We start from the raw sequence: 13,140 nt of genomic DNA, 5'->3' as shown, positions 1-13,140 counted from the left end.
CAGAGTCTAAACAAAACCGTCCCCCGCCAGATTCCACGGCCCAGCTGAACGCGGAAATCGACAAGCTCAAGGCGGAAATACTCCAGCGGGATCAGAAGCTGCACCTGAGCGAAGAGCTCAAGCAATCGCTCGAGGATGAAGTCGCCAAGCTGCACGAGCGGTTGGCCGAAACAGAAAAGAACCTGGACATCAAGGAGTCGAGCTACAACATCAGCGAGCAGTGCCTCAAGGAGAAGATCACCTACCTGGAGGGACGGATCGACGAGCTGGACGTGGAGCTGACGACGAAGGACGCCGACCTGGAGAAGCAGTACCTGGAGCTGAAAAACGCCGAAGGAAACCTGGAAGAGGAAGTGTCCCAGCTGCAAAACGACGTGCGAAGCAAGGAAACGCTGCTCGGCGAGCGTGACAAGCAGCTTGAGAAGCTGACGGCTGAGGTTGAGTCGTTGCTGAATGATCTCCGACAGAGGGATGTGAAACTGCTGGAAGGCGAAAGCGGACTCAAGGTTGTGCTGGAGGAGAAGGATGGCGCAATCAGCAAGCTGAGCAAGCAAGTGGAAGAGCTGACACAGGAACAGGCAGCAGCTAAGCTTGCACTGGAAGACAAGGAGAAAAAGGTAAGCGATTTGAATGCGAAACTTGTGGCTACCGAAGAACAGGCAAAGCAGCACGAGGAAAGTGTCCGAGAGCTCAAAAAGAGCCAACAAACGCTGGAAGAAAATCTCAAAGCAAGCGAGAAACTTGCAGAGGACAAAGAGACGCTTCTCGTAAAGATTCAGGACGATCTGAAGAACAGTTCCGCTGGGAATGAGGAACAACTGGCACTGCTTCGTTCGAAGGACGCCGAACTGGAGCAGAAGCAGCAAGACATCGACGCGAAGCAATATCAAATCACAACCCTCGAATCCAGCATCACAGAACTTTCGAAAAAGCTCGACGACACCGTCAAAGACCGTGACAGCCGTCAAGCGGAACACCAAGCCGCACAAGAATTCGAGAGCAAAGCCAAGGAAGACCTGCTCAAGAAGCTCGCCAACTATGAGACTGATCAACTTGCCAAAGACAAGCAGCTGGAGGAAGCGGAAATCCTCGTCAGTGCCCTGCAGGGCGAACTGAAAGAACTCAACGCGGCCAAAGCGAATCTTGCTCGGGAGCTGGAAGACACGCGAAACAGTTTTGCCGACCGGGACAGCGCCTTGGGTAAGCTCAACGAAGAACGAACCTTGTTGGCCGAACAACTGGAGAAACTGCGGAAAGAATCGAGCGGGGCCGTGTCGCTGCTCGAGGAAAGACTGAAGAACGCACAAAAGACGCACGAAGAAGAGCTGCAGAATGCGACGGAAGCTCACGAGAAACAGATTGGTGCCAAAGAGGCCGCGATTGGAGAACTCGAAGCATCGCTGGACAAACTGGGCCAGCTTAAAGAGCAACTGCTTACGCAGCTGGACGAATCAAAAACCTTAGGCAAGTCGTCAACAGATGAACTCTCCAGCAAAACAAGCGAGATTCAGGAACTGAACAAGCAACTGCAAGCGCTCAAAACGGAACTGTCTTCCAAATGTGAATCAGCAGACAAACTAAACAACTCGCTAAGCGAAAGCTATGCCAAGGCGGAGTCTAGCGAAAAGAAGCTGTCCGAACTCCAGGAAAGCTTCGGTAAGCTGGAGATCGAGCATGCCGACCTGAAGCGCAAGATGGAAGCGCTGGAGCAAAAATCCACCCAGTTACAGCAGCAAAAATCCGACCTCGAACGTGAACTGGACACGCTGCGGTCCTCCACGCTGGACTCGAACTCGGAACTCGCCAAGACCACGGAAGAGTTGAAAAGCAAGCAGAAACTGCTGGAAGAGCTGCAGGATGCGTTCGACAGCAGCAAGATCGACATGGAGCGGCGACTCGACGAAGCGAACCAGTCGAACGCTGGGCTGAGCGATCAGATCGAACGGTTGCGCGGTGAAATGCAGCACATTTCCGGGCAGAAAATTGACCGCGAGAACGAGCTGAACGTGGAGCTGGCCAAGATCAAGGAGACGGCCGAGGTGGAGAAGGAGAACCTGGTGCGAGAGATTGCCGGGTTGAAGGCCAGCTTCGAGGAGGAGAGGAGCCGGTTGTTGAAGGAGGCCGAGTTGAAGCTGGTGGAGTTTGAGCAGCTGAAGGAGGAACTGAACGGGAAGGTGGCACGACTGGAAGGTTCGTTGAAGGAGGTGAAGGATGAATTTGAAAAAGCCGTTGAGAAGGCGGGCAAGGAGCGTTCCGAGCTGGAGGATGTGCTGAAGAACAAAACTGAAAGTGAGGATTCGCTGAAGAAGCAGTACGAGGAATTGAAGGAAGCCGAAGCGAGCGTCAAAAAGTCGCTAGCTGAATTGCGAGACTCGATGGAGAAGGGAAGTCACGACGCGTCAGCTCAGTTGGATGAAAAGAACACCAAGATTACGGAACTGGAGAAAGATCTGCGGTCACTGCAGGATGAGTTGTCCAAGAAGCAGAGCGAGTGCGTCGAGTCGAGCAAGAAGCTGGAGCAGAATGCCGAGACGCACTCGGAGCTGTTGAAGCAACTGGAAGGCTATCTAACGCAAGTACAGGAAGTGAACGGAGAGAAGGGTAAGGCGGAAGCTACCTGCAAGGAGCTGACTGCGGAATTGACAGGATTGAAGGAGAAGTACCAGGAGATGGAGGAGGAGCAGATTGATCTGGTAAACCGAGAAGAAGTGCTCAAGGAAGAAGTTGAACAACTTAAGGGAAGTTTGGAGGGTGTCCAAGAGCAGTGCAAAGACCTGCAAACGCAGCTAGAGAAGGAAGCACAAAAGTCGGCGAGTACAGCGGGTGAACTGGAAGCCAGTAAAACGCAATTGGAACAGGAATGTGCACGACTGGCAGGAACTGTCATGGAGAAGGAGAGCGCAACTGTAGAGTTACGATCAAAGTTAGAAGAATTGTCAAGCCTTGTTGAACAACTTCGTGCGGAGGTGAGTTCAAAGGATCAAACGATCAAAGCGGTTGAAGAGGGTTCCCAACAGAAGGGACTGGAGCAAGAATCTCTGCAGAAGTCGGTTCAAGAAAAGGAATCGCTGATCGCACACAAGGAAGCTGAAGTGCAGCAACTTCGAAGCGATTTGGCACAGAAGGAGGAAGCACTACAGCACGTGTTCGACAAGTTAGCATCTACGGAGAAGTGCCTTACCGAGAAGAGCGAACAGGGAACGAAGGCAGCTACTGAAGTGAGCGGTTTGAGGGAGGAACTGGAGAAGGTGAAAGCTGCTGGGAAGACACAGGATGAAAAGCTAAAGGAACAGGACAGGACGATCCACGAGTTGGAAACAAAACTTTCGGCACAGACGTCGCAGTTTGAAGACTTGCTGAACAAGAAGAAATCCGTGGAGACGGAGAGTTCGCACAAGTTGCACGAGCTGAACCAGAAACTGCTGGAAATGGAAAGCCTGAAACAACAGGAGATCAGCGAACTTCAGGAGAAACTTTCCTCTACGCTAAGCAAGTTTGAGGCCCAGATGAGTGAATCGGCCAAAACAGTTGGAACGATGCGGTCGGTTGAAAAGCGCCAACAGGAGCTGGAGTGTGAAAAGAAGGACCTGGAACTGCGCGAAACCGAAATGCAGATCGCAAGTCGAAAGCTTCAGAAGGAGATTGATCTTCTCCGGATGCAACTAACGACCAAGGACAGCGATATTCGCAAGTTACGGCAAGAACTGGAATCGGCAGCGGCTTCCGGTACATCAACGACAATGACCATCGGTAGTGAGACCACCGACGATGACGCTGGAGCGCAGATAAACTTCCTGAACTCGATCATCGCCGACATGCAGCGCAAGAACGAAAAGCTAACGCTCCGCATCCAGGCGCTGGAGCAGACCAGCATCGAAGGCACAGGGTAGGTTTTCGATTTCGGGATTATGTTCACTGTTGACCAAACTAACCCAACTCTACTTTATTTTGCCAGCTTCAACTCGAGCTTCGAGTTTGGCAAGCGGAAGCCGGCACCGCGCGTGTTCTGCGACATCTGCGACGAGTTTGATCAGCACGAGACGGAGGACTGCCCGAAGCAGTGCTCGGACAGCCCGCCGGAATCGCTCAAGCATCCGTCGTCGGCGGCGGACCCGACGAAGGAGCGCAAGGTGCCCCCGCCGCGGAAGTACTGCGAGGGATGCGAAGGTAAGGCAAAGTAACAATTTATAATGGGGTTTCATGTTCTAGTCATGTTGCATGGAAGTTTTGATTTTAGATTTAGGTACTTGAAGCTGCAACGCAACAAATTACTGAAATAAAATCTCGATATCTGATTGAAAGTCCATTAACTCGATTACCGTCATCTGGTTCGAATCGGGACTACAGTCTGAAAGGGACAGCACGTTTTAGAGCACTTAAAAGCTATAAAAAATATAACTTTTGGTAGCTGCACCATTGCTAAAACTGGTGTCCCAATTCGCACCATGAGTCCCGATTCGGCTCTGATGACGATACGAACGGGCCAAATATTAGAAATCGTTATTTATTTGAACTTTTTTTTACATTTTTAGAACTTTATTATCATTTTGACAAACATTGCAAAATCCTATGTTTTATGGATATTAAAAATGAATATAAATAAAAATGTAATAATGAGCCAACCATTTTTAATGTTTCTTAAAAAAACATTTTTAATGTTTCTCTTTTTATAATATTCAAGAAAAAATTCAAACAATCAAATGCTATTATTTCAGTGGCAGTGCGTGGCCGAATGGTTACGCTGTCCGCTTTGTAAGCGGATGATTCTGGGTTCGATTCCCATCTGCTGCAACCTTCCATCGGATGAGGAAGTAAAATGTCGGTCCCGGCCTTGGTTGTTATGCCGTTAAGTCATTCCAGGTGTAGGAGTTGTCTCCATGCTATAAGTACAAACAACACACCAAACCAAGCCTACTCCGGTGGAATCGCTGGCGGCGGTTGGACTCGCAATTTAAAGGTCGTCAGTTCAAACACTGGGGTGGAAGGTTCCTTGGAGTAAAAGAGGTTTGGGTGCTCTCCCCATTCAAGCCTTCGGACTCCTAGGTTCGAGCAGAAACTTGCAATAGAGACCACAAAAGACCCGGGGGTCGTTAATGTGGATGGTTTGATTTTTGATATTTCATTACATAGTTTTTTTCGAATGGTTTTTTTTTTGGTTAGTAGTGTATGTATTTTAAACTTTTGCCTCAATATTGCAAAAATAAGCGGTACTGAAGAAATTTTCGTGTATTGTCGCTTTTAGGGACCATCCATAAACCACGTGAAAATTTTGGGAGAGGGGGTTTGGGAGGGGGGTAAGTAATTGTTCACGCCGAGGTTCATGTTCCATACAAAAAAGTTTTTTTTTGTTTTTTTTTTTTTGTATGGACAATTGTCGAATAAAGTGTCCACCAAGGTTGTTAATCGATAGAATTAAGGTCGATAATATTATCGTCTAACGATAACGGTAATGGTCAGGACGATAACGATAATCTGCTATCGTTATCGTTACTTCAATAATTCTATCGGCGATAATCCATGAATATCATGGTAAATATTCAATGCGTTTGCTTAGAACATATCTGGAGTTTTTTTTTTAAAAGGTCCAATAAACCAAAATTTCAGTTTTTGCTTTTTGGGTGTTTTTTAATACCCCTGACTCAAGGCGGTTTCAAAAACACCCAAAAAGCAAAAACTGGAAATTTGGTTTATTGGACCTTTTAAAAAAAAAACTCCAGTTATATTTTTTGATAATGTAGTAAGTTTTCAAGGCTGTGGAGTCGGAGTCGGAGTCAGAGCCGGAGTCGGTGGAGTCGGGTCTTTTTGGGGATCTGGAGTCGGAGTCGCCAAAACTCGAACAGCTGGAGTCGGAGTCGGAGCCGGAGTCGGCTAAATTTTAAAAGCTGGAGTCGGAGTCGGAGCCGAAGATTTCTGATAACCCGGAGTCGGAGTCGGAGCCGGAGTTATCTTAAATTCAACAAAAAATATGTTTTTCTTATTGTTCAGTATTTCCTATAGAACTTTATATTTTTAATTGATTTATCAGATGCCATTATGTTTTTGAAGCTTTTTATTGCGATTGAAAAGCTTTAATTGTGTTATTACACTATAATCATGAGTACAAGAAAATCAAAGTGTTGCATTTAAAATAATTGAAACTATCAAAAAAATATCAAAAGAAGTTGCAACAAATTTTGAAATAATCATTGATTGTTGATGTTGATTTTAGGCAAACTATTTTGATATCGTTGCAAATTATCGTTGAACAAATCTCAAGAATTCAGTACAAAAATAAACTAATAAAAAAATGTATAGAACAAAATATAGGATTTTAATTTATTTTTCAAATATTATAAAAAAACAAAATCAATATATTATTAACTGGTACGAATTTTCTCATACTGTATGTCCCACGCCAATATGACGGAAGGTGATAATCATTGCATATCAATGTACCTTAAAAAAATGAAATATTTGTGACCTAGAAAATATTTTACTTGTGGATATTTGTTTTTTTATTATATTTTAAGTTTTTTCATATATTTTGATGGAGGCGCAAGATCATTCATAAAGCTTCGTTTTAGGTTTCACGAAGTATCGTGAACCTCCTTTTTAAAGTATATAAAATTTTAAAATTAAAATAAATTAAAAATTTCCAGGGTAAAATATTTTTCATGTCACAGATATTTGAAAAGGACATCTTAAGCGTCCTTTCCACGAAGAAATTGTTTAGATACATTGATTTGCAATAATAATCTCCTTCAGCCATGGCGTGATGTCCATGTACGTCTTAAAAAAAAAACAAAAAAAAATGTTTCGTTTAAAATTGTCATTAAAAAACAAGGTGCCTGTCACTTCTTACAAATGTCAGCCTGAAAGTGAGCAAATTGAATTTTAATGTTCAATAGATCATTAGGGCCAGGTTTCTTTTAGTTATTCATTCAAAAATAACAATTTTATATTTAAACTTATTTGCTTTGAAAAAATATTTTCAAATTTGAGGTTAAGCAAATAAATCTAAATTTACTTACAAAACTGTTCTTCTCAAAATGCCTCTAAAACTGAAGATATTTTTTGATTTCTGTTTCCATAACGTATAAAATTTGTAACCTAGAAACTTTTTTTCCGTTTATTTACTTTATTTACTTTTACTCAACTTATTTTTCTTGAGAAAAACATGACGCTTAGAGAGTATTTAAATAATCCTATTTATCAATGTTTTAAAAATAATTAACTAATAATAGTTAACTAACTTTTGAAACATTTAAAAATATGTGGAGTCAGAGTCGGAGTCGGAGCCAACCATTTGTTGAAAGCTGGAGTTGGAGTCGGAGTCGGAGTCGGCTAGAGTTGGTAGGCCGGAGTCGGAGTCGGCTAATCTGAGAAAGCCGGAGTCGGAGTCGTTTGAAATATGACCCGACTCCGCAGCCCTGTAAGTTTTAAAGCATAAATACTAAAATTTTCACAAAATACTGTATTTTCTTTCTTTTTGTTGCGAATTATAAAAATTTGGGTATTTTCGAGAAAAAACGGTATTTTGTGAAAATTTGAGTATTTCATTCAAAAAACTCTAAAACAGTGAAAATGCATGCAAAATTTCAAATCGTTTGATACCCTCGTGGCGCAGGGGTAGCGGCTTCGGCTGCCGATCCCGATGATGCTATGAGACGCGGGTTCGATTCCCGCCTTATCCACTGAGCTTCTATCGGATGGTGAAGTAAAACGTCGGTCCCGGTTTCTCCTGTCTCGTCAGAGGCGCTGGAGCAGAAATCCCACGTTAGAGGAAGGCCATGCCCCGGGGGGCGTAGTGCCAATAGTTTCGTTTTCGATACCCATATTGCAAATTATAAAAAAAATAATACTATAAAAAATACGGTATTTTTTTTTTCTAGTATTTATACAGTAGTTGTTCGGTAACTGGGCTGAGAACGTAGCCCAGTCACCGAATGTTGCTCGTTAACTGGGCTGAACAGAAAATAACGAGGGGACCACCGATGAATAATATTTTCCAATAAAGCTTCGAAATATAAAAACAAAAGTTACTCAAATTTAGTTACTATTCTTGCTTTTCATATATCTTTAATTGCAACTTGAAATTAAACAAAAGTTTGAAAAAAGTTTTTTTATTTATTGAATATGATTTTTGCATCCATTAACCCCTCGGTCATTTAGGATTGTTTTGGTTTTTTGACGTTTGTCTGCTTTTTAACTGGGCTACGGCCCAGTTATCGAGCGCCCAGTTAAAAAGCAGCCCAGTTAAACAACACCCATTTACCGAACAACTACTGTAGTTGGAAACTTATCATACCAAAAAAAATAATTAGGAAGAGGAAGCTTAAAAATTTAACATAACTTTGTTGGTTCTAGTCAATTTTAGAGATATATTAAATATAAGTTATCGTCCGTTATCGTCGATAAATGATCGCCGATAGAATTATCGGAATAACGATGACGATATCGATAGAACTATCGTTATCGAACCTCGAAAATTTTATCATTAACAACCTTGGTGTCCACGTGGCTTGTGGATGGAGTTTTACTTAGCACAGTTTCATCATATTTTTATTATACCAAAACGCTAGTAAAATTAAAAAGAATTCAAAAATTTATGTAAAAAGGCTGGTAAAAGACAATTGATTGTCAAACTTTCAATTTTCCAATCTTAAAATTGCTCTATAAAAATCTCAGGAAATAAATATGTTTTATTGAAAGTTTTCGATCTTGGGTCTAAACCTTGGACCTGCGGGCCAGATCTGATTTTTCTGAACCAGTGGCGGACCGGAACAAAAGTTTGATAAAAGTTGAATACCGTAAAACGGGGTGACTTTGATAGCCGGGGTGACTTTGATAGGTTTGCGATTTTTCCGCAAAATGAAGAGTACAATTGAAATACGTAAGGAATGGTTTAGAAACATACTGAACGTGGTAGAGAAGTGTTCAAAGTTCCTCAAGAAGAACTTTTCATAAATTTTTGACAAGTTTAAAAAGTTAGTTAACTATAGTTAAGAAACTGTTGATGAAAGTCATTATTTTAAACTTCTCAAAGTGTCATGATTTTCTCAATGAACATGATTTTTAATCGGAAAACGGAATGAATTTTCGGATTCTTTGGACAATTTTCCACTAGGAGAAGATTAAAAAAGTTTGTAAAAAATAAATAATATGTGTTTTTGAAAAACAATTATAAAAACTCTCTAAATTTATAGGCAATTTCAGTTGAACAAATTTCATGTAAAATGTGAAAACTTGTGATTCGTGCTTCGAATTCAGTATAAAATGCAATATAAATCGATAATTTTATAAACAAAACTAGTTTTAACAAATTTCAGGCAAAATTCAAACTTTTTAACAATTTTACCTAAAATTTATATGTATTTTGCTTAAAAGCTTATACACTTAGTTAACTAAATATAGACATTGATTTTTTTCTTAAATACTATATCAGCTACTTTAGTGATGGTACATTTAACGTACAAATAAAGTTTGAACATCTTAAATATGATTTTAACAAGAAAAAACTGTGACTATCAAAGTCACCCCGGAATTCAAACTAAGAATTTTTAACGTAACTATTTTTCTAAACATTATTGAAAAAACTTTTTTTTCGAAATAGTGCATGGACTTTGTGTGGCCTACCCCAGTACATGTTTTAAAAATAATAATCTTGAGAAAAACCTTTCCAGTTGGAAAATATACTAAAAACAAATTGAAATCCTATCAAAGTCACCCCGGTTTACGGTATGTAAAAACGCCCAACCAAACCACAAAGATAATAAAAACTTTTTTTTAATTTAAGGTTCTTTCAAGTCTAGAGTTTTTTAAATTGTTTTTTATGTGTCCTATAAATAAATAAACTAGTGTTAGTTCATTACCATGATTTTAGAAAGATAAACAAAGATAAATTTCAAAAATATGTTTATTTGATTTTTTTTTAAATTGATTGAGTAATTGTTTATGAAAAATATATTTTTGATCACTGATTTCTTTACTTATTTTGGACTTTTTTTTAAATTCTAGATTTTTTTGCAGCAATCTTTATTTTCAGTATGAGTAAATTGCTTTCTGTAAGGTTTTTCAAACAAAACTTTATCACTACAAAATGTTATTTAAAAAAATACTTTGCTTTGCTTACTCACTTATTGAAAAAAATCAATTTTAATCAAGTCCTCAAAAAAGAAAAGCTTCAATTTGCAGTGAACATGGTACAAATTGTAAAATTTTAAATTAAGTGTCTTATTGTGCATTTTTAAACAGTGATACGTTTTTTTTCATTTACATTTTTACTAAATGGGTAGTTTCATTATCTTGCGCCATTTTACAGTTTATTAATTGATTCTGAAACATTCAATAAAGAAATGACATGAATAAAATTTAAACATAAAAAACTGCATTCGAAGAAAAAATATTTCAAAATTACAAAGCCAAATTAAAATGATAGTTGAATTCACAAAATTGATCTCAAGTTTATTTTTTTTATTTATACACTCAATTTTTTTTATTCAATATTTCATGATCAGCGTTAGGGGCCGGTCATAGAACTATTTTGAAAAGTCATCGCGGGCCGGATGAAATGGCTTCACGGGCCGGATCCGGCCCGCGGGCCGGACGTTGGGCAGGCCTGGTCTAAACTAAACATCAAACAAAATGATGAAAAAGGACTGTTTTGCGCATTTGAAATTGGCACACGGGCCATATTTGGACTGCGGGCCATACTTTGGTTACCCCTGGTTTAAACTTATTGAAATACTAAAATGTTCATAGAATACCGTAATTCTTTTCCAAATGCTCAAATTTGCATAATTTGCAATATGGGTATCTAATCTAATCTAATCTAATCGAACACAAGCGCAGCCAGTCCGAAGAAAGCATCCTGGAAGAACTTGCGGTTAGATTACGCCTCAAGTACTTTCTTGTCTATATTAATAATTGCAGTACATCCGAGTAACCCCAAAAATGTACAGCAAAAATTAAAGCGGCCAGGCCTACTGCGTTGATAATTTGCAATATGGGTATGCAACGTTGCAAAATTTTGTACGCATTTTAAATAAGCTTACTAAAATTTTCTTTTTTTGTAAATACTCTTATTTTTATAATTTTGTATGAAACGATTTGAAAATTTGTTATGCAATTTCGGTGTTTTAGAGTTTTTGGAATTAAGTACTCAAATTTTCACAAAATGGCGCAGGGATTTTAATACTCAAATTTTCATAATTTGCATTAAGAGCATATCCATAAATGCATTTGCACTGTTTTTTAGTTTTAGGAATGAAGTTTCAAAATTTTCACAAAATATCGTATTTTTGGTGTTTTTATTATTTGCAATATAGGGGGTTTGAACAATTCGAAATCTTCAATGTTTTAGAATTTTTGGAATGAAATTTTCAACTTTTTATGAAAGTATTTAATTCCAAAAAAGTCTAGAAGAAAAGAAATTTTGAATCGGGTTTAGATCTTTTTTGTTTAGCGTTTTGTTGAAATTTTAAAAGTATTATTTTCTTATCTTGTCATGTTTTCTTATCACAAAACCTTTCAGAAAAGCTTCAAAAAGTCAGTTTCTTTTTTTTAGAAAACAAGATAAAACATATTTTTGTGAATTCCTTATAACTTTATGGTTGGGACAAATTTGGATACAATTTTAATTATCTCCGTTTGTCATTTCAGTGTTCGGCCACGAGCTGGGTGAATGTCCCGACGATGAAACGTACTGAGATCGGAGCTCGGTGTTGGTGGGGTGTTTTCCCAGTCAGACAGTCAGCAGTCAGTGGAAACATATGCGCGCATGCTTTCCAGCAGCAGTTTGTGTTTTAATTATACACTCCCGCACCCGTTCGTTCTTTATGTAATTTTATGAAGCCCCAGACTCACAGTGAAGTTCAGTTCTTGTTTTCGTGTTATCAGGAGAGACAGTGAGCTTCGTTCGCAGAAATAGCTGAATACAGTTCAACGAATTATTTATTTGCTTTTTTGTGTATGTTGATGAACTTATAATGTAAGAAACTGTTTAAACTTTCCGCAAAGTTTGTAGAACAAACGACTCACTCTAGAAACTTTTGGCGCATTTCCGTGTTGTTGTAGAAGGAATCTTTCGAAGAAATAAACACCAATTAGTTTCAATAGCTAACAGCAGTTGATTTTCTCTTTATTTGTAAATCTTAGACATTATTTAGAGTCAAGTTAGATAGCAGAAAAATAAAAAATACTTTAAATAACCTAATCGTGTTCAATTATTCACAAAAAAAAAGAAAAAAAACTCTAGTCCCCGCCCTCCTTCTTGTCCTTGTAAGCCTCCCGGAAGCGTTCCTCGAACAGCGACAGCTCCGACAGCAGATCCGTGATGGCATTCATGAACGCTTCCTGGGGCGAATAGTCCGACGTCGTCTGGATGCGGATGACGAACTTGTGCTCGAGCGGATGGGGCAGCTTGTAGCCGGCGAACAGCACGTTCGGGTCCTTGAGCAGCTGGTTGCGGATCATGTTGCCCAGCGTGTGGTCCTCCTTGTTAACGGTGAAGATCGCCGCGTTCGGGACCTTGGTGTCGAGCTCTTTGATGATTCTGCCGGAAGGAAGTTTCTTGTTAGCACTTGAAATCATTTAAAAACCAGCCATACTTACTTCTTTTCACCCTCGTACAGCAGGAACGATTCGAAGGTAGGTGGTGCGTTCATTTTGAGATTTTAGGTGACGAAATTATCGCGTAATTAGCGAGGAAATTCAGCAAGCAAAAATTGATTTCAAGCTTTGTTTTGCGATTTCGTTGCGGATGCGGCGGCGAAACGCGCGAGAGCTGTCAAAATCTATCTAGTGAGTGCGTTCAAAGCTGGCGTCCAACTTTTGACATTTGAGAGATGTGAGCAGTGCACTTGTTTGGAAGCTGGGACTACTACAGCGTATGATGGATTTTGTGAGCTTCATTTAAAAAATCTTAATTTTGATCCATTACGTTCCCCCAAGAAAAAGGGTCAAGAAATGGCTTTACGAAGTACAGAACAATGCAGAGGGAACGATTTCTTGGGACTTTTCTTAACCCTCTCTGGCCTAGTGTTACCAAACGTACTCTTTTTAGAGTACATGTACTCGACATGTACTCTTTTTGAGCCGAAAATATAGACAAATCCAGCGTAAGCTCATCGGTACTTTTTGATGGTGAGAGATTTGACAGCT

At 39.9% G+C, this 13,140-nt stretch overlaps 2 protein-coding genes across 10 annotated transcripts in view; one reads left to right on the top strand and one right to left on the bottom strand.

Moving 5' to 3' along the window:
* Nucleotides 1-11,939, top strand: part of LOC120415458 (restin homolog) — a 196,294-nt gene extending 184,355 nt beyond the window's left edge. For all 9 annotated transcript variants that reach the window (XM_039577008.2, XM_039577007.2, XM_039577003.2 and 6 more), the window contains 3 exons: nucleotides 31-3,886; nucleotides 3,956-4,167; nucleotides 11,641-11,939. In XM_039577008.2, coding sequence (XP_039432942.1) covers nucleotides 31-3,886; nucleotides 3,956-4,167; nucleotides 11,641-11,687 — 4,115 coding nt within the window. In that variant the 3' untranslated portion in view covers nucleotides 11,688-11,939. The remainder of the gene's footprint in view (nucleotides 1-30; nucleotides 3,887-3,955; nucleotides 4,168-11,640) is intronic.
* A 148-nt stretch (nucleotides 11,940-12,087) lies between these two features.
* On the bottom strand, nucleotides 12,088-12,777 carry LOC120415459 (DNA-directed RNA polymerase II subunit RPB11). Its single transcript, XM_039577013.2, has 2 exons — nucleotides 12,592-12,777; nucleotides 12,088-12,532 (listed from the first exon to the last, which is right to left on the bottom strand). Exons 1-2 carry the CDS (start codon nucleotides 12,642-12,644, stop codon nucleotides 12,232-12,234), a joined length of 354 nt encoding a protein of 117 aa, XP_039432947.1. The 5' UTR covers nucleotides 12,645-12,777; the 3' UTR covers nucleotides 12,088-12,231.
* Between the last annotated feature and the right edge of the window lie 363 nt (nucleotides 12,778-13,140).

Source organism: Culex pipiens, chromosome 2 (assembly GCF_016801865.2).
Source record: "Culex pipiens pallens isolate TS chromosome 2, TS_CPP_V2, whole genome shotgun sequence".
Classification (NCBI taxonomy): Eukaryota; Metazoa; Arthropoda; class Insecta; order Diptera; family Culicidae; genus Culex; species Culex pipiens.
This window is presented reverse-complemented; position numbering and strand designations above follow the sequence as displayed.

What these genes read in the sequence shown, in the direction of transcription:
- LOC120415459 (XM_039577013.2), bottom strand. Translation starts at nt 12,644, where the DNA reads ATGAACGCACCACCTACCTTCGAATCGTTCCTGCTGTACGAGGGTGAA. An exon ending in CTGTACGAGGGTGAAAAGAA is followed by an intron (nt 12,533 to 12,591) that starts GTAAGTATGGCT and finishes TCCTTCCGGCAG; the next exon opens with AATCATCAAAGAGCTCGACA.